Source organism: Dipteris shenzhenensis, chromosome 1 (genome assembly GCF_047967505.1).
Source record: "Dipteris shenzhenensis isolate YYH24624 ecotype China chromosome 1, Dip_SZ_1.0, whole genome shotgun sequence".
NCBI classification, from domain to species: domain Eukaryota; kingdom Viridiplantae; phylum Streptophyta; class Polypodiopsida; order Gleicheniales; family Dipteridaceae; genus Dipteris; species Dipteris shenzhenensis.
The window spans coordinates 59,803,574-59,829,949 of record NC_141596.1 but is presented as its reverse complement, the minus strand read 5'-3'; the positions used below and the strand labels follow the sequence as shown (position 1 = coordinate 59,829,949).

General features: G+C 46.2%; 1 protein-coding gene across 1 annotated transcript in view; it reads right to left on the bottom strand.

Moving 5' to 3' along the window:
• Positions 1-26,376, bottom strand: part of LOC147906132 (uncharacterized) — a 320,331-nt gene that overhangs the window by 140,937 nt on the left and 153,018 nt on the right. The window contains exon 16 of the mRNA XM_087386859.1: positions 23,806-24,117. Within this exon, the coding sequence (XP_087242985.1) occupies positions 23,806-24,117 (312 nt within the window). The remainder of the gene's footprint in view (positions 1-23,805; positions 24,118-26,376) is intronic.

Below are 26,376 nucleotides of genomic sequence, written 5' to 3'. Positions count from 1 at the left end.
ATGACATGCCTATTACTTGCTCCACCTGGATGGAGGCATTTTCCAGATTGGGAGTTCCTTTATAGGTGATTGCTTTTCTTGACCCACATGAGGATGCCTTAGTATTTAATGTTTCTTCGGGGGGCAGGCTGTCCAGGTCCACAGACGATATCTTGTTGGAGGTACCGTTTCAGCCAGTCAGGATAGTGGGCTTCATGGAGCATGGCTCTCTTTCACAGTGGTACTTGGATCCTGACCCGCTTCTCCTCGCCCTGGGCTCATGGAGGCTGTGGCTCTATGGAGGTGTCCCAATTAGCTTTTTGCAGTGGGACTCTGGGGAATGGGAATGGATAGATGAAGGGCACCGAGAGAAGGGCATCCCCTTCTTTCGTTACACGGTTAGTAATGCTAGGAAATTCCAACTCAGCTCTAGGGGTTGGAGGCCTACCAGAGCTCCTCATTGCGAGAACTTTCAGATTTCTGCTGACTTGCAAAGAATTTTTTGGCAGAGGCTCTGGAAATCCCACCGGAATAGAAGAATCACTCTCTTCTTTTGGCTTTTTATTCATGGTGGGTTAGCAGTGAACCATTGGAGATCCAAGTTCGGAGCTAACCCTTCTTGCCCTCGCTGCCTTTCTGCTTTGGAGACAATACAACACTGCCTATGGGATTGCAGACAGGCGAGAATCATATGGAAGGGGATTGCAAGACTTTTCAGCACTTTTGTTCGCCTACCCTTCTATATGACCTAGGGATCAGTGGCTTGGCTTACTCTTTCAGGGCCCAAGGTATTTTTTGAGAGACTTGACTCCTCTTGGGCTCTTCACATCCGACGACACCTTGTGGAGTCGTGCTCTCTAGAGGATGTTCCAGCCACTCTTTTCAGGGCTGCTCACTCCTCGGTCGACTCTCCATGGGAGATCCTAGCTAGCATTAAAGCATGGCACATTTGGAGAGCCAGTTGCACTCAGGCTTTGGAGGGTTCTCAGGTTCACCCTTCTCAGATCTTGGCCAGTACTTGGATAGATACGATACACACTCTGATGGCCATTTGGGCGACCATGCAAGGATCATATCGAGCAGCCTCCTCCAGGAGAGTTACTTTTCTTAGAGATTGGAGAGACTCTCCCTTCTGTGAGACTTCTACAGGGTTGAGATGGCATTTTCAGCCTCAGCCTTGGTTTCTTTCTACCTCATTCCTCTGAGGTGTTTTTATTACATGCTTAGCATGGTGTATTTCCATACAGAGCTTGCTCTAGCGGGTTTCTTTCTTACTTAATAGAGGTCTCTTTTATGGGGGGGAAAAAAAAAAAAAGTGCTGAAAAGTCTTGCAATGCCCTTCCATATCATTCTCGCCTGTCTGCAATCCCAAAGGCAGTGTTGTATTGTCTCCAACGCAGAAAGGCAACGAGGGCAAGAAGGGTCAGCTCCGAACCTAGATCTCCATTGGTTTACTGCTATCCCACCATGAATAGAAAGCCAAAAGAAGAGAGTGATATTTCTATTCTGGTGGGATTCCCAGAGCCTCTGCCAAAAAAATTTCTGCAAGTCAGCAAAAATCTGAAAGTTCTCCCAATGATGAGCTTTGGTAGGCCTCCAACCCCTACAGCTGAGCTGGAATTTCCTGGCATTACTCACCGTGTAACGAAAGAAGGGGATGCCCTTCTCTCGGTGCCCTTCATCTATCCATTCCCATTCCCCAGAGTCCCACTGCAAAAGCTTAATTGGGACACCTCCATAGAGCCACAGCCTCCATGAGCCCAGGGCGATGAGAAGCGGGTCACGATCCAAGTACCACTGTGAAAGAGAGCCATGCTCCATCAAGCCCACTATCATGACTGGCTGAAACGGTACCTCCAACAAGATATCGTCTGTGGATCTGGACAGCCTACCCCCCGAAGAAACATCAAAGACTAAGGCATACTCATGTGTGTCATGAAAAGCAATCACTTGTAAAGGAACTCCCAGTCTGGAAAATACCCCCATTCAGGTGGAGCAGGTAATAGGCATGTCATCTGTGTCCACCCAATCCAAGGGCAAGATTGCATCAATCTGTCGGACTCTCCCTGCACTCCCTCTGATATTAAGAACCATTTAGGCCTGTCGGTTTGCAGGAAGCTTCCTGAAGGCTTTCCATGCTCCCACAATAGATGCAGGGCCCCTCTCCCATCTTGGCCACTGCATGTAAGGAGAAGCACCAAGTGGTCTGCCATGCTCATCCAAGAGAGGGTGGTCGGGGATTTTTTTTCCCTTTTTTTTTTTTTTTGTAAGGGGGGGGTTAGGAGGGAGGGAGGGGCTGGCGGGGAGGGAAAGGGAGGGCAGGGGAGAGGAATGGAGGGGGGGGGAGAGGAAAGGAGGGTGGGTTAGGAGGGGGGGGGGGGGGGAGAGCAGCGGGGGGGGAGAGGGATGGCGGGGGAGGGGGCGGGGAGGCTGGCGGGTGGTAGAGAGGGAGGGCGGGGAGGGGGAAGGAGGGGCGGGGGTGAAGGAGGGGGGCGGAGGGGCTGTCAGGTGAGGGAGAGGGAGGGTGGGGAGGGAGAGTTAGAGGGCAGCGGGGGGGGGGGGGGAGAGGGAGGGTGAGGGAGGAGGAAGGAGAGAGGGAGGGTGAGGGAGGAGGGAGAGGGGGATGGCGAGGGGGGAGGGAGAGGAGGAGCAGCGAGGGGCGGGAGAGGGGGGGCAGCGAGGGTGAGGGAGAGGGGGGAGGGCAGTAGCTCATGGGAGAGGAGCATCTGGGAATTGGTAGAGCATCTCATTGATGGGGGGGGGGGGAATATGACATCCTCTTCCCGTCCCGCACCATTTCAAGCGGGGGGGAGGGAAAAAAAAGCTTTTTTCTGTACAGTCCGTATGGATTTATCCATACAGTTGTGCGACAGTACCGCGAGTCCGTACAACTTGTCAGAACCTGATTTTGAGTCCATACGACTTGTCAGAAGGCGATTCGACCAATTTTCAGCTGTTTTTTCACGTTTTTGCTCAGATATTTCAGCTCCAGCCTCTCCCAAATGTGTTCCAACAGATCCAGGCTCTTCTCTACACATGTGTTGTGTTCAGAAGTACTCTCGACAGCTTCATTTAGCTCCAGATAGCTCACTTCAGCTCCTTTTTCACCTCCGGCTTGCCCACACAGTTAGTGGACTGTTTTGCAGGTGGTTCGGGCCAAGTTGCACTTCCAGTAAGTGTTTTGAGTTGTGTATTTTGCTTCGGGACTGTTTTTTGCAGCCCATACTCTTGCACTCTCAGGTGCTTTTGCCTATACTCTACATTGTTGGGTGCATTTGCAGTTACTTTACAGTTGTGGATGCTTTTGAGTAGTTACTTTACAATTGTGTATGCTTTTGGGTCAGACTACAGGCAGACAACAGACTGCTATAGTCCCTCCTACTAGTCCCATAGCATCGACGGAGGAGCAAAAGAAGTTTGACCGCCGTAGTGCCCAAGCGATGTTTTTGATTGCCACAAATGTGAACATGCACATTCTGACAACTATCAAGTCGTGCAAGGATCCAAAGGCAGCATGGGAAAGATTGGCAAACATGTATCATGTTAAGAATGAGGCAAGGGCCATTGCCTTGACAAATTAGCTGAAGGATCTCGAGATGCAGGAAGGCCAGGCTATCACTGATCATATTGCCAAGATCATTGATCTACGTGATCAATTCGCAAGTATTGATGAGGAAATAGAAGACAAGAAGCTCGTCTCTATTACTCTCAATAGCTTAGTGCCCTCATATGGCACATTCGTCACTTCATTGACCATTGTTCTCAGGGCAGCCCCACTCTCGTTTGATGAGTTAGCTGGGCTTTTGTTGCAGGAAGAGGAGAGATGCTCAAATTTTGCCAAAACCTCTCGTCAAGGTGAGCAAGCGCTTGCCATGGGTGGAAAGGGCAAATTTCAAAAAAAGTTTGAGCCAAAACACAGCCATAAAACTCAGCCCAAGGAGGGGAATGCAAGCAGTTCAAGCAAAAATCAGAAAAAGGGCAAATGCAATTATTGACAAAAGCCAGGGCATTACATCGCAGAGTGTCAGAAAAGGATTGCCAATGAAAAGAAGAGGCAAAGGGACAGCTCTAGCAGTAATTTTGTTGCCCCCACTGAAACTCATGCTTCAAATGCACGTGGTGAAGCTCATCTTACCCAAGGTGATAGAGATTTTATGTTTGCTGCATTTAATGAGAAGATGGATGCCAGGGGGGATTTGAATGCTGAAAATCAATCACAGGATGCTTCCCTTGTTGCAAGTGATACATGGTATATCGATAGTGGTGCTACTAAGCACATGACTCCTCGCCAGGAGTGGTTTGAGAGCATCAAACCTGTTCATGGCAGACAGGTTACATGCGTGGGCACATTCCCATTCAGCTTGATAATGGGAAAGTTAAGTATATCCGAGATGTTTGGTATGTTCTAGATTTGAGGCAAAATCTGTTTTCAGTTTCAAACATTGCCCATGATCAACATATGTTGGTCAAATTTCAGGATAACCAATGCAGGATCAAGGATCCAAAGAAAGGGTATAAGGTGGTAGCAACAGGCACATATGACAGAGGCTTATACAAGCTTGATGCTCAGTCTTATGATCATAAGGTATTGGCTGTAGCAAACACTTCCCAGGCTGATTTATGGCATGCCAGGTTTGGACATGTCCATCACAGGGCATTGTCCTACTTGTACAAGCTTTTGCAATTAAAGACAAAGGAAAAGGTAAAAACAAGGACCTTGTATGTGAGTATTGTGGCAGAGAGGGTCATATTGAGAAGTATTGCTATAAGAGGGCATTCAATGTAAAACAAAAAGGGTCAAACAAGGAGGCTTGCATAGTTGAAGAGCATGAGGAGGGTCAAAGGAGATAGCTTTGCGACTTATGCATAGATAGACTCCCCAATAATTGACCTGGAGAAGGATAACAACTATGCTTTTTAGATAGAGACGTGCTTTCAGCTAGTGGTGATAGGTTTCATTTTGGTATCAGAATTTCCTCGTTTTCTTATGCTCACTCTAGTGACAATTTTGACTTGTGTCCCCTTCTCAGTTTATGGGGGGATTGCTAGCATTTGTTAGTATTGACTAGTGTGGTAAACCTCCAAGGGATGGTGAGAAATGCAAAGGTCAATGGAGGGGTGAAAATGCAAGTGCCATGTGGCACAACCACATGCACAGTCCTACGTGGTTCCTATGAGGATCTTTGAGCACCTTGCAGAAGACCTTTTGTGAATTGATTCGCCGTCAACTCTCCCATAAGAGTTTCGTGGCCTCTATGAGCAGGCAGGGACATCAAACCTCTTCACCGGATTGGCTATGGCTGCTGGTGAAATTCTTTGCCTCTCTTCAACCTCGTGTGGTTCTCTCCTGCGGCCTCTTTATATATTCGGCCTGTTTCAATTAGTGTAGCAATTCAGATTGTTATGTTTGCATCTCTTCCTATCTTTGGGTGGAGGGCATAGCACGCCTCCGTTTTTCTTTCAGGCTATCAAAGCCATCCTAGTAGGCTTGATAATCCCATCACTAGCAATCTTGTAGTAGAAGGCATACACACGAATTTCCTCTGAAATCAAGCATACACACGAATTCCTATGACAAGCAAGCAAGAAAGATGAATCTTAAAGAAAACTTGCATCAACAACACTTAGAGAAAACCCAATGAAGTGGAAAGAGGAAGAGAGAGAGGGTAGGCTAGGGAGAGAGGAAGTGATACTCAAAAGGAGACATAATGAAATGGAAATGAAATGACTAGATCAATGAACAAAAATAAGAGTACTCACTTGTAGACCAAAGAGCTTGTAGCTTGATACTTGATTGATTTGACACTAGACAAGTACAATGCTTATATAAGAGCACACACACACATATGAAAGCCTATGGATATGGGATAACTCCCAATATGACATGTGGCATCCATAGAACACACTAGACTAGAACTCACACTAGAACACACTAGAACACACCAAACTGACTCAACTCGGCTTCATATTCACATCCCCCCATGAAGGCAAGGTGAGAGACTACTGGAATGGAACTAAGGACAGAACATGACAATGACAGGTCTAAGGTGAGGGACAATTGGAATGGAACCAAGAACAGAACATGACAATGACAATCATCAAACTGTGTACCCTATGTAGCTCAGAGGCTAAAGTCTGAGCGTGTTTAGAGGTTGATTCAAGCACTCTCATGGCTTGAGACTCAACATGCTCAGAGGCTCACGTTATAGCATGGCTACATGACCAGCTCATAGGTCTAGGAATACACCAACATCCTGGAACTCAGCCAGGCCTGATAACGAGACCTATCAAAGCCAATACATGGCTCCCACAGTACATCCCCTTCTGGCTCTAGGGCCTAATGAGAGACATGGAGCCACACACCAAAACAAAATAGGAAAATACATCTTTTTAGGAGAACTATCCAAGGCAAAGAACCTTTGACTTAACACACATGATTTATTTGCGTTCATTTTGGGGGACAACCTAGGGCAGAGTACCCTTGACTCAAACAAGACAATAGTAAAGATATATTTCATTCATTTTATGCATAGCAAGGGCACAGAACCCATAAAAGTGTGCACATCCTGCTCGTCGATGATGTATCAAAGATGCTCATGTAGAGGATGCCTCGGAAGATGTGTCGATGAAGACCATGGAAGCAACCACCAAGGGCAATCAAGTCATGACTCTCAATGTGCCGATCAGAGAGTCATCGCATGCGTAGAAGAGGCTCAAAAAAATGAGCAAAAGTGCTCAAAAAAATGAGCGAAAATGTACTTTAGGAGATGACGAGGTGTGAAAAGAGTATTCCCCACTGTTGGAAGCCTCAAGTCAATGTACCGGAGTGTCGGTATAGTTGAAATGACTTGTGGGTAAGCTCAGAATTGCCTTCTAACAAGTTGTACGGACTCTTGGCACTGTCGCGCATCCGCCTGCATAGGTCTGTACAGACGTATGGACAAAACATTGAATTTTATTTATTTTTTCCTTTTTTTGAAATGGTGCGAGACAAGGTCATTTATGTTTGGGCAGTGTCAAAACGTCAAAAAACGTCAAAATCGGACCTCAAAAGGTCAAAAAAGAGCTGCTAGACTGCTCCAAAACAAGTTTTTGGTGACCAACTGACGAGGAATGTCCGCCAATGCTGAGGGAGAACCACGAACTGATGCAAGAGTTAGCTGAACTCACAAACGAGGACCAGGAGCAATCACTAGGACACTGGAGTACTTGATGGCGAGGAACCATGGCGAGGCTAAGGGAAGGGAGGCTCTATCTTAGAGGAGAGGGGAGCTTCCATTCACGGGCTTCTCTCATCCTCTAGATAGAGCATGAAGAAGGGGAAGATAGGAAGGGAGGCTCTGATACCACATAAAGGAACATGGTGGAAAGAGGGAGAGAGGGAGGATAGGCTAGGGAGAGAGGAAGTGATACTCAAAAGGAGACATAATGAAATGGAAATGAAATGACTAGAGCAATGAACAAAAATGAGAGTACTCACATGTAGACCAAAGAGCTTGTAGCTTGATACTTGATTGATTTGACACTAGACAAACAACTCTTATAAAAGAGCACACACATGCATATGGGATAACTCCCAATATGACACGTGGCATCCATAGAACACACTAAACTAATACTCACACTAGAACACACTAGAACACACCAAACTGACTCAACTTGGCTTCATATTCTAACACGTTGAGCACCGATGACAAGGGAGTATCTGCAGCTATCCGTAGACCTCAATTTGTAACAAGGGTTTCAGATAAAGGAACCATAGAGGCAGGAGAATCCCACGTGTAGCGTTTTGTAGTGATGTAGGTTTTTTTATTCAGCACAAAATCACATTCGCAAATCATTGGAAGCAAGGGTGGAGGAAGGAGAGGTGAACCCCTAGTACTGCCACAATTCTTCATTTCATTGTGATAACTTTTTCCGTACAATCCTCCTTCTAAAATCCCATGGTGTCCCTTTTCCTCCTAACATCAGCCAGTCAAAACTCCTACGTCCACCCACGTGATCTCCCTTCACAATCTCTTCACCCTTTATTTTTTCTCTGAATCCTCCACATCTCTAATCTCCTAGACTCTTCCGCTATTTTCATTTACACCACATATTCCTCTCCTAAAAAATTACCACTCTACCCCCCCCCCCCCCCCCAAAAAAAAAAAAAAAAACTAAACTAAAACCCATGGGAACTCTACCATGACCAACATATTTAATTACATAACTCAAGCTCCGGTGAGTTGTTTGATGAGAGATGAGTCTCATACGGAGGCTTCCAAGACTCCTACCTTCCTCTAGACTCCATAGCCAAGGTGGGTTTACAAAAGCATGGTACAACCTCTTGCACCCACGTTACCAAAACCACCCCAAAAAGGCATGAAATAATTTTCACATAACATACCCCCCCTTTAAAAAAAAAAAAAAGCTGCTGGTATACAACGCATACTTAGCCATCTGCATGAGCTAAAACTCCCAAGAAAGGCCCCTCAACATGTATAAAAAACAAAAGGTGCAAAGTTGTCATCCACTATCTAGAATTCATCCACAGTATCAAGGCCCCAAATGCCTGCTTCTTTGTTTGAGGGGAGGGGTTCCTATCCTTCTGGAGGTGTTACTGGAGGCCAAAGGCCACTGGCGTGAGAAGCATGAGTGTTGCAATGCTTTAATGCAATGGATCGCGTAGAGTGCACCATGCAGTGGTGTGCGAGTGTCGTATGCTATACTACAGTGAACGACGACGTACGAGTGCACTACGAGTGCACTATGCTAAATGGCAATCACCTGCGAACTCCACAACATAAGCAGAATAAGAAAATCTCGTCCTACACTGGTGAACAATCCCCATATCAAGAAGAGACAAGAGAAATGAGAAAGTGACCAAGTTGGCCAAAGTACATATCACTGGACTAGTGTCTCCAAGTCACAAGTCGCAAGACACAAGAATACACAGGTCTATCCCCATAGTAGATAGAGGGTACACACAAGTCTCTCCACACTCTCTCCTTGGCGAGCTCGTAGCTCTAGCCTCTATCTCTCCTCACACTCTCCTTTCTTCCGCTCCAGTGCCGAATGCTGAATGCCTCTCCCTCTCCTCTCCCCTCTCCACCTAGTACCTCAAAGGCATAGAGTGATCACCCGAGGATGAGGAACTTCCAGGGTTAGTGGTTGACCTTAATGGCTGTGTGCCCTTCGAGTTTGTTTCTGAATCACTATCAGAAGCTAGCATGGGTGGTCTATTCCTGGGCGTACTGTGTATCTTGGAGGGGGAGAATGACCTCGGTGGGGGAACACTTGTCGAACTCATTGGTGCTGAGGTCTCCAATGCTGACTCTGAGTCGCCTTACATTTGTCACCTTTAAGGTACCTACACTCAGAGACATCATGTCCATGGATCTCACAAAATGTGCAAAATGAGGTAGAACTAGGTATCTTTCGCTTGGAGGGGCACTCCGAGTAACCATGGTTAGAACCCTTGCATTCTATGCACCAAGGCCACTTCGAATTTGGGCCTCAAAGGACGATTAGCCATCCACCTTTATTCTATCTTTCAGGCCTTCTTTGATTTCTTCTAACTCCTTCTTGAGTTGCTGCCATGCGGATGATCCCTCCTCTCTTGGGAGTTGGGTGGTCGTAGTCGTTGATGAGGCAAAGCTTAGCTGTGACCGTTCCATCTTGACAGCTTCTTTTAGGAAGTCTTGAAGTGAGGCATGTTCAGAGAGTTTATCAACCAACCTTATAGCAATGGTAGGGGGTAATGCTTTCAAAAACCATCCCTTCATGACAGCATCATTACGTGGCACAGACATCTTTGCCGCCAAGACCCTCATCCTTGTGTACATCTCAGAGATGCTTTCTCCAGGCTTCATGGTGTCAGTGGATAACTCTTGGACAATCATGTGTTCGAATTTTTCCAACTTAAAAGTGCGTAAGAATTCCTCCCTTAGGTCTGTCCACGTCTGGAAGTGGTCCGGAGGACATTGACTGTACCATACATCCTCGGCATCCTCCAATGACGAGGGAAAGATGTGAAGGAACGCATGCTCATTCTCCACACCTTTAGCTCTACATGTTGTGAGGAACTTCCTCACATGAGCTTCCACATCCTCATGGAGGTGGCCTTTGAACTTTTGAGTCCTCACGTGGACCTTGTTGAGTAGCTCGAGAAGTCTAGCTCTGTCTGGAGGACTAAGAACGGCCATCCCCATCCGAGAGGTTGGAGAAGATGCAAGAGTTGGAGGGAGTCCCGTTGGGGCTGTAATGAGTGTTGGTGCTCCCAAGGAGGAGACCACTCCGACAACTCCTCCTATGGAGAACCACAATGGGGAAGTCACTACTGATGTAGTCATAGAGGAAGTGTACCTAGATGGTAGCACGTAAGTGGGGGGTCTCGGTGTTGCAGAGGGAAAGGGTGAGAACATGGAAGATGTGGGGGTGAAAGAGGATGGGAGAGCATTTGGGAAAGAGAGGGACGGAGTTGAAGTCATGGATGAGTAGGCAGAAGGGAAGGAAGGAGGTGGTGGAAAAGGCAACACCGGTGTGGATGGAAAGGGAGATGAAACCATCATGGCAGGTAAAGGCATGGCCGGAGCAAAAGTACCGCCCAATGGGATAGATGTAGAAGAAGGATTAGCTAGGAGCCCGGAGCTATGCATAACAGATGAGGTAGTAGCTTGTCCACAAGAGGTCGAGGCAGGAGCAGATGGAGTCACCACTCTGGTAGAAGAGGTGGTTGATGAAGACATCGTTGCAGGAGGAGGAGAGGGGCTACCTTGACCTTGATGAGTCCCTAAGGAGCCTTCGTCCTTAATACCCTCTTCTTTCACCTGTTCTCCGCTTTGCACTTCTTCTTCTCTAGAGTGTGGATCTGACCACCAGGGTCCTTGTTGATCAATCCAAGTCAATGAGAGTGTCAATGAAGTTACTTGCTCTGGCTACTGCTCCAATGGGCTCACTTTGTGCTCGAGTTGAGGACTTCGCAAACTTACGTCCGCACGTAATGCTTCTTGTACCTAGTTTGGTCTACCGGAAGTCTTTTCTCCACTCTCCTCAAGTACCTCCTAGTTCTCTCACTAGCTCCTTCAAATGTTTCAGAACTCCTCGTTCTCTCACTATTCGTTCTCCACTCTCCTCAAGTACCTCCTAGTTCTCTCACTAGCTCCGTACATACTTTGATGGCCGTATGGATGGGTATGCAGGGAGACTCCCGTGCAGCCTCAGCTAGGAGGGCTTCTTTCTTCGGGGAATGGAAGGATTCTCCTTTCTTCTCTGAGACTACTACAGGGTTGAGGTGGCACTTTCAGCCTCAGCCTTGGTTGTTTTCCACCTCACTTTGAGGGGGTTTTTTATTTATCCTTATGATTTCATGATGTATTCCGCTTTGAGCTTGCTCTTGCGGGTTTTTTCTCTTACTTAATAGAAGTTTCTTTCTTGAAAAAAAAAAAAAAAGTTTCAGAACTACTCGGCATAAGACCTCTCTCTAGGAACCTAGATCACCACTTCACTCGTGTTACTCAACACCAGCAGTGTCCCACCGTGATCGCCATAAACTGTTTGAGGGGAGGGGTTCCTATCCTTCCGGAGGTGTTACCGGAGGCCAAAGGCCATTGGCGTGAGAAGCATGAGTGTTGCAATGCTTTAATGCCATGGATCACGCAGAGTGCATCATGCAGTGTTTGGCGAGTGTCGTATGCTATACTACAATGAACGACGATGTACGAGTGCACTATGGTAGATGACAATCACCTGCGAACTCCACAACATAAGCAGAATAAGAAAATCTCGTCCTACTCTAGTGAACAATCCCCATATCAAGAAGAGACAAGAGAAATGAGAAAGTGACCAAGTTGGCCAAAGTACATATCACTGGACTAGTGTCTCCAGGTCACAAGTCGCAAGTCACAAGAATACACAGGTCTATCCCCATAGTAGACAGAGGGTACACACAAGTCTCTCCACACTCTCTCCTTGGCGAGCTCGTAGCTCTAGCCTCTATCTCTCCTCACACTCTCCTTTCTTCCGCTCCAGTGCCGAATGCTGAATGCCTCTCCCTCTCCTCTCCCCTCTCCACCTTCTCCTTCATCCGCATCCCCCGCCTTGGAGGGTCCCTTCTTCGCTGAGAATCCCCCCCTTTCTTCCCATTGGTCATCCTTTTATCTCCTTAGCTGTTGAGGATAGCCGTTGCATTGCTGGCTCTCTTGATGGCTACGGCGACTTCCTGACTCCCTGACTCGCCAGCCTCTTCTAGTTAGGATGGTGTAAATTCTCCATGTGTAGGTGAGCTGGATCAGCGCACCACTGTACCACTGTATCACTGAACCACTGTGTAAATGTAAATACTCCTGACTGCTCCATGTGCTAAGCTCACTCTCCATGTGCGTAGCTCTTGATGAGATCACTTTGGACATGATAGTCCTGGCTGACCTGTGGTTGACATGTGTCGATACACGGTTGCCTCGGATAGTACTCCCGGATGAACCCGTGTGATCACGTGGCTAAATTGTGTTGACACATGGTCAACATGTGGTCAACAGATATCGTCATGTGGTCAACGCCTGTCGACAGGTGGTCGTCGTGTGGTAAGACAACATTCTTACCACGGAACAATAGTAGAAACGACAAGATCCAAACGAAAATGCCACCGTATAGTGCATCAATCCATGCCACACAACGCCTTTCCCAAATTGGCCAAGGCATAGGTTAAAAACACTCAAACAAGAGCCTTCTATGCTATCTCAATATTGACACAATACCATGAAATACTCAAACCCACATGATATGCATAGCATCCAACAAATCAGCAAAGTCATCCCTCGTCGGGACACCACATAACTCCACCAATCATTAGGCATCACAATTGTACCACGAGGTTGGCTCATCTCTACATAAGCCATAGCGGTCACCTCCACAGGCATAGATCCTTCAGACTTAACCTAGCCAATGACCTATAACTCAAGACCCCTCAACAAGATCCACTTACTTATCCGTGCAAGCTGCAATAGCCTCAGCAGACACATTACCTAAGTTAGCAACGAGCATCCTCCCCATTTGAAGAATGCTCATAGGACAGACTTGAGAGACACCCAACCTCCGGCATACCATCACATTGATTGCTATGAATCATGTCCAAAGAGCTTCACCCTTACTCACATCTTTCATCAAAGCATACAAGACGTCAACCTCCTCATCATGCACAACTAGAGTGCCATCTTGGACACCCACCACTCCTTCAATCTCTCACATACACTCACATCATCAACCTCCTTTTTCTCATTCTCTAAAGGAGAAGACAACATAATACCAACACAAAATGCCACTCCAAAAACAGGTTTACACATGTTGATCTTTCCTGCCATACCACAACACGTTCATCAAAACTTAAAAGAAACCTTCCCAATATTCAAAACATACCTTCAAATTTTGGTAGCAATGCATTCATAAAGCACTTTACCTTAAAATGTTCCAAGCCACCATCATTCTTAATATAGAAGTCGTCCAAATACTCCAGCCACAATACTCTACCATCATCCTGAATATAGAAGTCATCCAAATACTCTACCCACAATTCCCTAAACCTCAAAGCCACCTAAAAGACATGCTCCCCTTCTAACTGCTTCAGACCTTCAATTTACTGCAAGATAAATCAAGGAGGCTCTTGCAGTTTAACTGCTCAACCAAGGCACTTGACAAGGCATCCCAACAGTCCCTCACTAAGAGAGGCAAAGGTTTGTACCAAATAAGTGCATGGCCCTCAAGAAAATCACCCAAGATATTACCCCACTTTACTTTGGGACATTTATTCGAGACACGTGCTCACCGAAAAAAAAGAAAATACCCCACATGGTCCCCCCCCTAGATCCACACAACACTTTCAGCTCTCTTTCTTTTTTTTTGGCAAAAAATTGCTTCTATTAAGTATGAATGAAAACCATAGCGCAAGCTCAATGCGAAAGCACATCATGTCAATAAAAACATGAGAGAATTCAAAGCTCCAAAAGAGCTAGCAAATAACCAGGGATGAGGCTGATAATGCCAAGTCAACCCTGAGACAGAATAAAAGAAGAAAGGATATCTTCTCCAAACTCTGAAGAAAGTGTTCCTTACTCGCCCAGATGGCCATCAAGGTATGTATAGTATCAGTCCAAGTACTAGCCCATGTTTGAGAGGGGTGAACCTGGGATCCATCCGATGCCACTGTACATCTGGCTCTCCAAATATGCCAAGCTGCAATACTAGCCAGAATTTCCCATGATATGTCTACCAAAGCATGTGCAGCTCTAAAATGAGTAAAAGCAACATCCTGTAGGGAACATGACTCTACTAAGTGTCGGCGAACCAAGAAAGCCCCATCTTCATGTCCCTCGAAAAAAGACTTAGTGGCCCGTAAGAGAAAGCCAAGCCACTAAACCCCATGTCATGAAGAAGGGTCAAGGATGGAAAATGCATAATATCCTCACCTGTCTGCACCCCCAAAGACAATGTTGAACTGTCTCAATCGCAGAATGGCAACAAGGACATGTACGGTTAGCCCCGAACCTGGACCTCCACAGATTTACCGCAATCCCCCATGAATAGAAAGCCAAAAAAAGAGTGCTTTTTCTATTCCTGAGAGATTTTTAGAGTCTCCTCCAAAAGTTTTGCACATCTTGCAAAAATGTGAAAGTTGTCCCAATGAGGAGATCTAGAGGGCCTCCAACATCTACAACTAAGCTGAAATCTCATGGCATTCCTAACCGTGTAACGAAAGAAGAGGATGCTCTTCTCTCGGTGCCCTTCATCAATCCACTCCCACTCTCCAGGGTCCCACTGCAAACGTTTGATAGGGACTCCTCCATAGAGCCAAAGTCTCCATGAACCCAGAGCTAGAAGAAAAGGGTCGGGATCTAGGTACCACTGTGAATCTGTGCCCTACTCCATAAAACCTGCAACCCTGACCGGCTGGAAGGAAACCCCCTGAAGGATATCATCAGAAGACATATGTAGCCTCCCACCAATATAAACATAAAAAACCAGGGCATCCTTATGTGCATCCCACAAAGCAATAACCTGAATAAGAATACTGGTCCAAGATTGCCGTGGCATTCTTGCTTTGGTACATGATTGGGAGCACGGCATTGGTGTCATCACTCTCAAAGTATTGGCCTAGCTTATTAACCAGAATCTTCAACAGACCTGGCTCCTTTGTGGGACTTTCACTGCTTCGGTGGCCATCTCGAGGGATGTAACCATTTGTCCATTCATCCAATCGAACAAAGGACATGATTCCCCCTCAATAGAGATGCTATAGGCATTTTAACTTCAGTGGATAAGAAGGCGGTGAGCCTTGCTACATCTCGAGGTTAGGTAATGGGTTCTCGACCTTCGTGAAAGCACCCAACCAAGTGGAATCCGTAAGGGGCATATAATCTATAACCATACACTCCACTGGAATGGCTGCATCAATCTGCTGAATTCTCCTTGCACTCCCTCTGAGATGACCAACTAATAAAACTCTCCAATCCTCTGGAAGCTTCCTGAATGCTTTCCAAGATCCCACAGTGGATGCAAGGCCTCTCTCCCACCTGGACCACTGCATATAGTGCAAAGTGCCTACTAGTGGTTTGCCATGCTCATCAAGTATGGTTTCATTCCACATAATGGGCTGCCTATCAATTTCTTCGCTAGAGGAGGGTGGCACTCTCCGAAGTGTGCTTCTGAAGCTATCCCAAGCTTTCAAAATGGCAGCCATAAGAGGAGAGGAGGGAGGTTTGAGCGGTGCTGAAGTAAAAATCCACCTAGTACTGTCCATCCACTCTCCTCCCGAGGTGGGAGTGCATGTTTGTATGCTGTGTATGAAAAAATCCTTCCAAGGCTCCTGTCACAAGCATCAAACCTCTAACCACTATCTTATAGAGCAAGGCCCTACACTGCAAGTCTAGGTCGATGATATTAAGACCCCCTTCCCTAGTGGGGAGTACGGGGGTCTCCCAAGCCACTCTAGCTATGGCATCCGATGTCCCATCAAGTCCACTCCACAAGAAGTTTTTGATAGGTCCCTTGAGCTGACTGATACTGTCCCTGGAGTGGCACCAGCATGAGCAAAAAAACCAAGTAGTGGTGGCCAATAACAATTGGTTGACCACCACAACCCTAGATGCCAAGTCTAGTTTGGCTGAACTCCAAAAGAGGAGTTTCCTCATGCTCTCCCGCATAGGAGAAAACTGTTGTGCAGGAGAGATGCCCACACCTACTTGGCATCCCAAACACCTGACGGAAACATCCCAAATCCCAAATACCTGACGGAAACACCCCTCTAAATCCATGTGAAACCAAAATCAGCTCCCCAGTCTGGAGTGTCCTCATCACTGATCCAAAAGCCATTGGATTTGTGCCAATTTATATGTACCCCTGCCGCCATGCAAAACAATGTCCTGAAAGAATTGAGAGTCTGTGGTGTGGCATCCAAAAAAGTAGTCGTGTCATCTGTCGACTCAATGTCCAAAAGCTCATCTTCCTGCCTCAATGGAAGTCTCAGCCCAACAATATCAGCTTGAGATCTAATGTAGATACTCATAGCTTCAGTCACAAATAAAAAAAGAAAGAGGGCTAAAGGGCATCCCTGACGGACTGATCTAGAGATCCGGAACCTATCTGCCCTGACTCTGCCAATAAGAACCTGGCTGTGGGCTGATCTATAGAGAGCAAATACTTCTTTAATCAAAGCATCTGTGAATACAAGAAAGCTCCAATCTACCCTGTCATAAGCTTTCTCAAAGTCCATAAGTAGAATGGCCTGCCTTGTACCACTGTGCATGATCCACTCAGAAGCCTTCCAAAATGAGAAGATGTTATCAAATATGCTTCTGCCATGTACAAGCCCATCTGTGAATCATGAATGAGGTCTGGAAGAATGGGCTGCAAATGAAGATTGATAGCTTTCGCCAAAATCTTGTACAGAGTGCCCAATAGAGTGATAGGTCTCCATTGGGACAACAAATTCCTGCAACCGCCTTTTGGAATAAGATGAATAATAGAAAGATCACTCTTTTCTTTTGGCTTTCTATTCAAGGAGGGAGTGCAGTGAACCTGTGGAGATCCAGGTTCGGGGCTAACCCTACTTGTCCTCGTTGTCACATTGCAATTGAGTCAGTACAACATTGCCTTTGGGAGTGTAGACAGGCGAGGACGATCTGGAAAGGTGTTGCTAGGATTTTCAGTATCTTTCATACAGCACCTTTCTATATGACCTGGGGTTCAGTGGCTTGGTTATCTCTTACTGTCCCTCAAGTGTTTTTCGAGGGAGATGATTCAATGGCTTGGTTATCTCTTACTGGCCCTCAGGTGTTTTTCGTAGGGCATCGAGAGAAGGGCATCCCCTTCTGTCGTTACACGGTCAATAATGCCAGGAGATATCAGCTCAGTAGTAGAGGTTGGAGACCTTCCAGAGTTCCTCATTGGGAGACATTTGATATCACTACGGATCTGCAGAGGTGTTTCTGGAGGAGACTCTGGAAATCCCACAGGAATAGAAAGATCACTATCTTCTTTTGGCTTTCTATCCATGGTGGGATTGCAGTGAACCTTTGGAGGTCTAGGTTCGGAGCCGTCCCTACTTGCCCTCGATGCCTCTCTGCTTCGGAGACTATTCAGCATTGCTTATGGGATTGCAGACAGGTGAGGATGATCAGTCACTTTGCCCACTCCCCATTTTTTATGACATGGGGCTCAATGGCTTGGCTTTCTCTTACAGGGCCTCAGGTATTCTATGAGAGATTTGACTCCTCTCGGGCCATTTCGGTTCGACGTCAATGGACTGAATCCTGTTCGTTGGATGTGGTAACACACCTTCCTTTTACAGCTGTACATGCCTCTGTGGATACTTCTTGGGAGATTCTAGCGAGCATAGCATCTTGGCATATTCGGAGAGCCAGATGCACAGAGGCTTTGGAGGGTACTCAGGTTCATCCCTCGCACACATTGGCTAGTATCTGAACAGTATCTGAACAGACACCGTACATACTTTGATGGCCGTATAGACGGGTAAGCAAGGAGACTCCCGTGCAGCCTCAGCTAGGAGGGCTTCTTTCTTCAGGGAATGGAAGGATTCTCCTTTCTTCTCTGAGACTACTACAGGGTTGAGGTGGCACTTTCAGCCTCAGCCTTGGTTGTTTTCCACCTCACTCTGAGGGGGTTTTTATTTATCCTCATGATTTCATGATGTATTCTGCTTTGAGCTTGCTCTCGCAGGTTTTTTCTCTTACTTAATAGAAGTCTCTTTCTTGGGAAAAAAAAAAATCTAGCTCTCATTGTACGGCGGCACTCAATGGAGTCTTGTTCCTCCAGGATGTTCCCTTCACTCCTTTCAGAGCTGCTCTTGCCTCAGTAGACACGTCTTAGGAGATTCTGGCTAGCATTGCAGCTTGGCATATTTGGAGATCCAGGTGTATAGAGGCGATGGAGGGTATCCAGGTTCACCCTTCCCAGGCTATGGCAACTATTTGGACCGACACAGTACACACTCTGATGGCCATATGGGGGAGCATGCAGGGATCCTCCAGAGTAGCCACTGCAAGGAGAGTTACTTTTTCAGAGTTTGGAGAGGATGTCCTTTCTTCGCTGAGTCTCCCTCAGGGTTGAGATGGCATTTTCAGCCTCTGCCTTGGTTTTTTATTAGCTCATTTTGAGCTGTTTTTTCCCTCATGCATTGCATGATGTACTCCCGCATTTGAGCTTGCTCTCGCGGTTTTCATTCATACTTAATGAAGTAATTTTCTTGAAAAAAAAAAGAATAAGATGAATGAGACCCTCCGTAAGTGAGTCAGGCATCTCACTGGAGTCCCAAACACCATGCAGGGATGAGGTAATGTGATCCCCAATCTGATCCCAAAAAGCAATGAAAAAAGGAGTCAGTCCATCTGAACTTGGACACTTGTTCTTGTGAAGGGCAGTAAGGTATACATTGCCAAATAGCATCCCTAGCATCATCTCTGGCTTGCGTTTTTGCATCTGCTATAAAAAGGGAGGTATAGAAATCTGTAGCAATATGCATGGCAGCATCAAGATCGATCTATAGAATGTCATCTGAGTCAATAAGCTAAGAGACACTTTCTCTACTATGTTTGGGGCCAAGAGTAGAGAAAAAATGCTTATTGACTCCGCCAATCTGAGTCTAGAATGATTCGCTGGCATGAAAGGCATACTCTGCTCTTTGATCTAATAGTGTCTGATGCTGCGCCCTTGCTACAACAAGGCGCTCCTGAAACCAAGCATTTGTAGGTCGTTTTTGCTCTTCTCTCTAAAGGGCTGCTAGTTGTTATTGTCGATGAATGCCAACCTCTCGCCTGATAATTCTTACATCTCCTAGTGTGAGCAGCTTAGTGATAAAAATTGCTAATATCAGTGAGTGATGAAGCCACATGTGACGGGTGAGGTTGGCCATCTTGTATGTAAGAATCCTAAATTTGCAAAACAGCCTCCGTGAGGCCCTCCTCTGCATAAAAGGCATTTGGAATCTTGATACTAGTAGAGTGTCCTCTCATCCTAGGCTATGAAACCACTGAAACAACTGGAAAATGGTATGAAGTGGACACCCCAATGCTAATGCATTCTGACCCCCCTCTATCCAGAGCCCAATCATCCACATAAAATTTGTCAATCAGTGCATGGATAGGTATCTGCACTCTCTTATTTGGCCAATAAAATAGGAGTGAATGTGGCTGAGTGTGAAAAGCATCACCATACTAAGCATCTCTGCCACCGAACTGAAATGGAAAGGAATTCCATGCTGCTCTCTCCAAAGAGTGAATCCTACTTTCTCTACCCCCCTTTTTATCTGAAGGCATCTCAACCATGTTAAAATCTCCTCCAATAAGGACCAAGAGAGCAATTCCTTCCATAGAAGGGCACAGACCCCTCTAATGTTTGGGGCGTACAGGTTTAGCAAGCCAACTTTACGTCCCCTAATCAATAAAATAATCCACTGAGCTCTAGAGGAAAAAATAACCCCGTGTCCGACCACTGAGGGGAGCATAGCGGAAGAAACAAAAATGCACATACCTCCCCTAGTACCGAAAGCAGGTGACCAAAAAGTAACTTGCTTGACTTAGTACAATCTGTGGCATCCAATTTGTGTTCTTGAAGAAAGAGCATGTCTGTAGAACCACCGGTTACACCTAGATGAAGCTGGTTACGAATCAACTGCCTACAGTGATGATGTTGCACACCACCTAGGCCTTGAACGTTCTAGCTGGCAATCCTCATCGACGAGAGGAGGTCCGGTGAAAGACCTTACCCGACCTGGTGGCGGAGATAATCCTCTCCTGCGAAAAACCCCTCTTGTTAAGTGGAGGAAAATCAATAGGGGAAAGAATCCCCACATCTGCAAAGGGGGAGGCTCTGTCCATAGGAATCCCGATAACAGCCTCCCCTAAAGTGGAGGGAATAAACTACTTCTCCGTATCAAACTCGTCCATCTCTGCCAGAGCTACAAAAGAGTTCATGTGAGCCAAGTCTGGAGGTGGAGTGCGAAGAATCCCTACACTCGGTGGTGTGGAAGGGATAATGCCCTTACCTCTATCAACAGAAGTAACATGACGATGTGAAGAAGGGGGCTATTGAGGTGGAAGGTCAGGGGACTGACTATCAGTGTGATTGTCAGCTTTGACTCTCTCCACGTGTGAACCATGGGTGGGTAACTACTACTGCTCTACAACTGGGGGAACAGGGGCCACCGCATTAGCACCAGAAACTATGAATAGAATGTCACCTACCTATAAAGGGGAATGTCCTGTGCAGAAGCAGGAGCGACAACCCTCACTGGTAACCAACAAGGGACAATAGGAGTAGGACGTGCTGAAGGTCCTAGACATACTAGTACTGAAGGTCCGGGTTGTCGGAGGTCTGGGAGCACGTGTTGAAGGTGCAAGCGTATAATTTGTGTCGAAGTGGTGGTACGAGAATGAGTTGCACCAGAAGATCTTTTAGGTCTTTTCTTTTTCCTTGGGCAATCTTTGGCAAAATGCCCAGAATCTTGCATATCCTGCCATGGTCCTGTCTCCTTCATTCTCTGTTTGAAGAATGAGCCATCGGGGCACTAAAGCATGATATGGTCATCCATCATGTTAGGGTAAAAAACAATGACCCTAACTTGTGGTACCCCATCAGATTTGACTGCCCATGCTGTCGAAGAGGGCATGCCAGGAAGAGGGGGGGATCTCTGTGACCAAACCAAACACAGCTCCAATAGAGGCAACGAGTTGGTGGTATACCTGTGGGAGGCCAGGGAATCTAATCAAAAGAGAAATGACCTGACTATCCTCCTCCACAGGATCAAAACCCAAAGAAAAGGACATCAAGAATATCCTCTGAGGGCTAAGTGCCAAGGGACCTTGAGCATTGTATCAGCTGAATCCGGAGAGTCAAAGACCACTTCGAAGAAACCTCGTCCAAGGAAGCGACAAGTGACTTGTGAGATCTCCAGGTAATGCTGACAGCATCTAGTCCCTCGCTTGCAATCTGGAAGGATGGGACCCATGGATACGTGCGAAAAGAGAATTGGAACATGCAACCTCAGTGTCTTTTTTAAGCTACTGCAACTCGTCTTTTGAAAAATTAACAGTTTTTGTGGACGGTGGAAGCAGACGTTGATTTGACTGAATGGGGATCCATTCGTCGATTAGGGCGGTGAGGCCAACTCGAACACTATTCAGCTCCGTCCGACCAAATAATTACTGCTAGTATAAGGCTAGGACGAGGAGGAAGGAGGCTAGAATGAGGAGGAAGGAGGAGAGGAGAAAGGGGGGGCTGAGGGGGAAGAAGTGTGAAAGGGGAGGGGAGAGTGAGGGTTGAGGGAGAGAGAGGGATGGAGGAGGCTGAGAGGTGGGGTGAAGGAGGCCAGGAGAGGCCAGGAAGGTGGACAAGAGTAGGAGAGGAGGCAACAGGGGTAGGATGTGGCCATTCCAATATGGCCCTTACCTTCTCGGGATCCATATGAATGCCTTGTTGGGATACTACTTGACTTCTTTTGCAAAGAATTGGCATAACTTGCACAATATCACTTCACACGTGCATAACTTGCCTGCAACTACTTCAAGCTGGGACAAGAAACCCTCAAAAGGCATAAAAACAGCAGCAAGCCGCGAGCTTTATATGATCCTTTTTTTAAATAAGACATCATGGTTTCTCACCAACAGCACATACTAAGAGCCCAATACAAAGTGCACACATCAAGGCACTCACATGTGCTCAAAAACCCTTTAAAAACCTTCAAATTGCTAACTCTGTTTCCAGGAAATTCCTGCTATTCCCCTAACTATCCATGTGCGATTTCCACCATAGTTCGTTCACCATGATTGCAACGATCGACTATCCAAACTGCTTAGCGTAGCTTCTTGTTGTCTTCAACTTTTTCATTGGAACTGGATCTCCTCCATTACCTCATGCTACCACAACTGTCACCTTAATATAGCTCTCCTTCTCAGCCCGTTGTCTCAAATTTCTTGCATCACCAACCTGCCTTGCCTCTCGTCACAGCAACTCGTTACCACCTTGCCTCTCTCTCAATGACCCGGCATTCCACCACAAATGTGACCACCTCAAACTAATACGTTGCTAGCCTTGACTCTCACACAAGTGCACTAAACCATTGCACAAATGCTTGCAATCTACAATGCTGACAAATTACTTCCTCCAGGTACCTGTTTATCAGCGGCACTACCGGCACTGTCCCTATCAAAACACCATAGCCTAGCTTACAATGCCCATCATTGGCTTCAACGCCATCATTTACCTTAGTTGCTCCTTCCGTTGCCCTCTCGTATGACCACTCCAGCTCTTTGCCTCTCCTGAAGACCTGCTTACGCATATCCCCCTTGAGCTCTGTGCTACAATCTCTATCCAAAATCACACACTAAGGTGCATCCATCAACCATTGGTCATGTATTCCATCACCACAACATATGATTGTCGTTTCCACCTCCTACATAGCATCAGCTATGAAACCCGCATTACTTTGTCCACTCTTTGACCACAATTCTCCATAGAGAGGCACACACTTTGTCTCCCTCCGTGGCCTTGGGCTTCCACGCTCACCGCACCAAAAATGATGGTGTATTTTATTCAATGCTATGCTACTTTCTCCGTTCATTGGAAGCAGGCAGGGGTGGAGGAAGGAGAGGCAAACATCCAGAGCTGCACACCATTCTTTATTTCATTCTCCAAATGGTTTCTGTACAATCCTTCTTCTAAAATTCCATGGCTTCCCCTTTCCTCCTGAAATCAGCCAGCCAAAACTTCCTTCCACATGCACCCACATGATCTCTTCACCTTTATTCTCTCTCTAGAACCCTCCAACTCTCCTAAACTCTTCCCATATTTTCATTTGCAGCACACGTTCCTCTTCTAAAAGATTTACCCCCCCCACCATGGGAACTCGACCTTGCTCGACACGTTAAATTATATAACTCAGGCTCCAATGACCAGTTCAATGCAAAAATGAGTCCATCTGGAAGCCCCAAAGACTCCATACCTCCTCCTGGACTCCATAGCGGAGGTGGGTTTACAAAAACCATGGTACGGCCTCCAGCACCCTTGTCACTAAACGCGCAAACCACCAAAAAGCCAATAATTTTTTTCCCATTGAATCAAAACTGTAAAACAAATTGTCAGGGTATAGTTTGATAAAGGTTATATTTTGATACAATTGTAGTATCAGATTTGACCTTGGTTTCCTTTATTTTCTAGTGCGTTGTCAATTTTTGGTCGTACTCATTATTCACCTCATGTAAATTAAGACCTCTACAGAAAATATAATTTGACAGTATGTTGAGATGGAAAATCCTCTTAATTCCCCAATGAATAGCTTACCAGGGGTCACAGTGAATCGATATGGGTTGTTGCTGATCGGGGTACCAAAAAGGCTAATCAATAGAGAATAGGTTCCTGACTTGGATATTGCAAATGTACTTGAATAAGTTCCATTCTGGAAATCTTTGGACGAATAATCCAGGGTACTAGTAGACAATCTTGGTTTTAAGTCAACTGTAAAATTGAGTTTAAATTGTGGGACAACATATCCTCCAATTTCATCAAGAGCTTGGATGAGCACTGTGACTTTTTCTCCAGCCAAAACTATCGTTGGATACACCTCAGCAACACAATATTCGGGTCTGGTACCCCCTATACAATAGAAGACGCAAAAGTAAAGTCTGCAGATAAAATCTTTAGAGAAACATGATTTATACTGTCTAAAAGAGAGTTTATAAAATGTTTTGTAAAGTTAAGGAAAATTTTCAATGTAAGATATATCCCACATGAGAGAAGCAACCGAATTGTGGATGAAAGGAACATTTGGGATAAAAGTCACTGTAGAACACTTTGCAGCGTCACAAATTGTTTAGTATTTTCTGATTTGTTATCTTGCTCTGCCACATAAATTCTGAAGAAGATGATAGATGGATCAAGAAAAAAGAGGAAAAGCAAGAAAATTAAAGTGGACCTTAGGCTACTGGATCACATGCACAAAGCAGAAAATGTGACATCATGGGGCCACACAATTTCTCAAGCAGAGAACAACTGGTTCAAGGACAAAGGAAAGTCAAAGGCTTGGAGATGGACATTTGCCTACTGAACCGTGCATACAAACAGAAAAAGTGAAATCTTAGGATGACCCTGAGATCTATCAAATATCATATGCATGCACCAGATATCAGATTTTAGAAAAGTACTTTTAGAGGCATCCAAAAGGAACTGCTGCTCCTCCCCATCGCTTGTTGTTGGCTAGCCTCTTCTACCTCCCCCCTCTGCTCTCCTCCTGCCTCACCTCTGTTTCAGTCTGCTCCCATGCTGTATAAATATCAGTCTGTCTGCCTCACCTCTGCTTTCATCTGCTCCCATCCCGTATAGCAGTCCGCCGTCCCATTCCATACTGCTGTTGTACACCATAGCAGTCCATCCCATTCCATCCTGTATAGCAGTCCGTCCCATTCCATACTGATTTTGTAGGCCATACGGTCCTCTGCCTTTGTTGTAGGATACGGAGATCATGCAGGACCAACCATCTAGTGGACTAGTGGACACGATCACTTGGTTGTCCCGGTCAGGCAATGACATGGTCACAAGGATGACATAGTCACATGGAGAGGATATTGTCACAAGGATGACAGAGTCGAATGGAGAGGACATGGTCACCAGGATGACATAGTCACATCGAGACATGGTCAAGAGGAGGACATGGTCACTTGTCACCCATGCACATGACCATCTATCAAGGGTCTTCATTTCACACAGTTCACCTTCTACCAGACTAATAGGTGGCGCAGATGCTTCACCCGGTACCACCTTGTCAGAGACAGCGTGGCTATAGGCGTGGCTATAGGCGGTAGTTACGATGCACCAAGTCGGCACAAGCTGGCCGTTGTTGCAGAAGACATGAAGAGACTGACGGCGGGATGGATAAGGATGAGGGGACAGCCAATAGGAAGAAGGAAGGGGATTTCCCACGAAGGAAGGCAAGGGTGAAGAGGGGGATGGGGGATCCATTCATCGTAGTATGGGAACTGAGAGTGGGAGAAAGAGAGGCTAGAGCTACAAGCTCACCTGTTGTATTGCTATCTTTAATGAGTGATCTTTGCTTCATCTCTGAGGCAGATTGGTGCACGAGGCTTCATTTTTTTCGATGTTACGTATCTGGTTGACATTGTGCCCTTTTTGTCTACTGTTTCCTCCATTGTTTGTCATCAATGTTGTTCTTTCTTATCTTCTTTTAGAGTTTGTTCTTTCTATTTTGATCCACAGCACTCCCTAGCACTTCCTGTGTCACCACGCACGATCCTTGCGTAGTGTAGTGTAGTGTCATAGGTCCATCCATAACCCACTCCATGCTTCTCACATCAGTGGCCTTAGGCCTCCAGTAACACCTCCAGAAGTGAGCGGACCTCCCCTTCAAACATTTTATGGCGATCATGGTGGGACATTGGTGTTGAGTAGCAAAGAGTGAAGTGGTGTTTTAGAGCCTTGGAAGAGAGAATTTATGCCGAGTAGTTTTGATACCCTTGAGGGAGCACTTGAAAAGAGCGGAGAGAAGGCTCCATGCAGATCAAACACGGTATAAGAAGCATTATGTGTGACGAAATTTGGCGAAGTCCACTAGCTGAGCACGAAGTCAACCCATCGGCACAGTTGCTACAGCTAGCAACTTCACTGAAGCTCTCGTATACTTAGACCGGCAAGATCTGTGGTAGTCAGATTGAGACTCTCAAGGGGAAGAAGAAGTGTAAAGCGACGTACAAGTGAAGGAGGAAGGCACTAAGGGTGAGGCTTCATCCAAAGCTCGTACACTTCAATACAACACATTCTCCCATCCCGCAACTATGTCTTCATCAACATCATCATCTATGGGATTGACCAAGGTGCTATGCTGTATCCTTATGCACAACC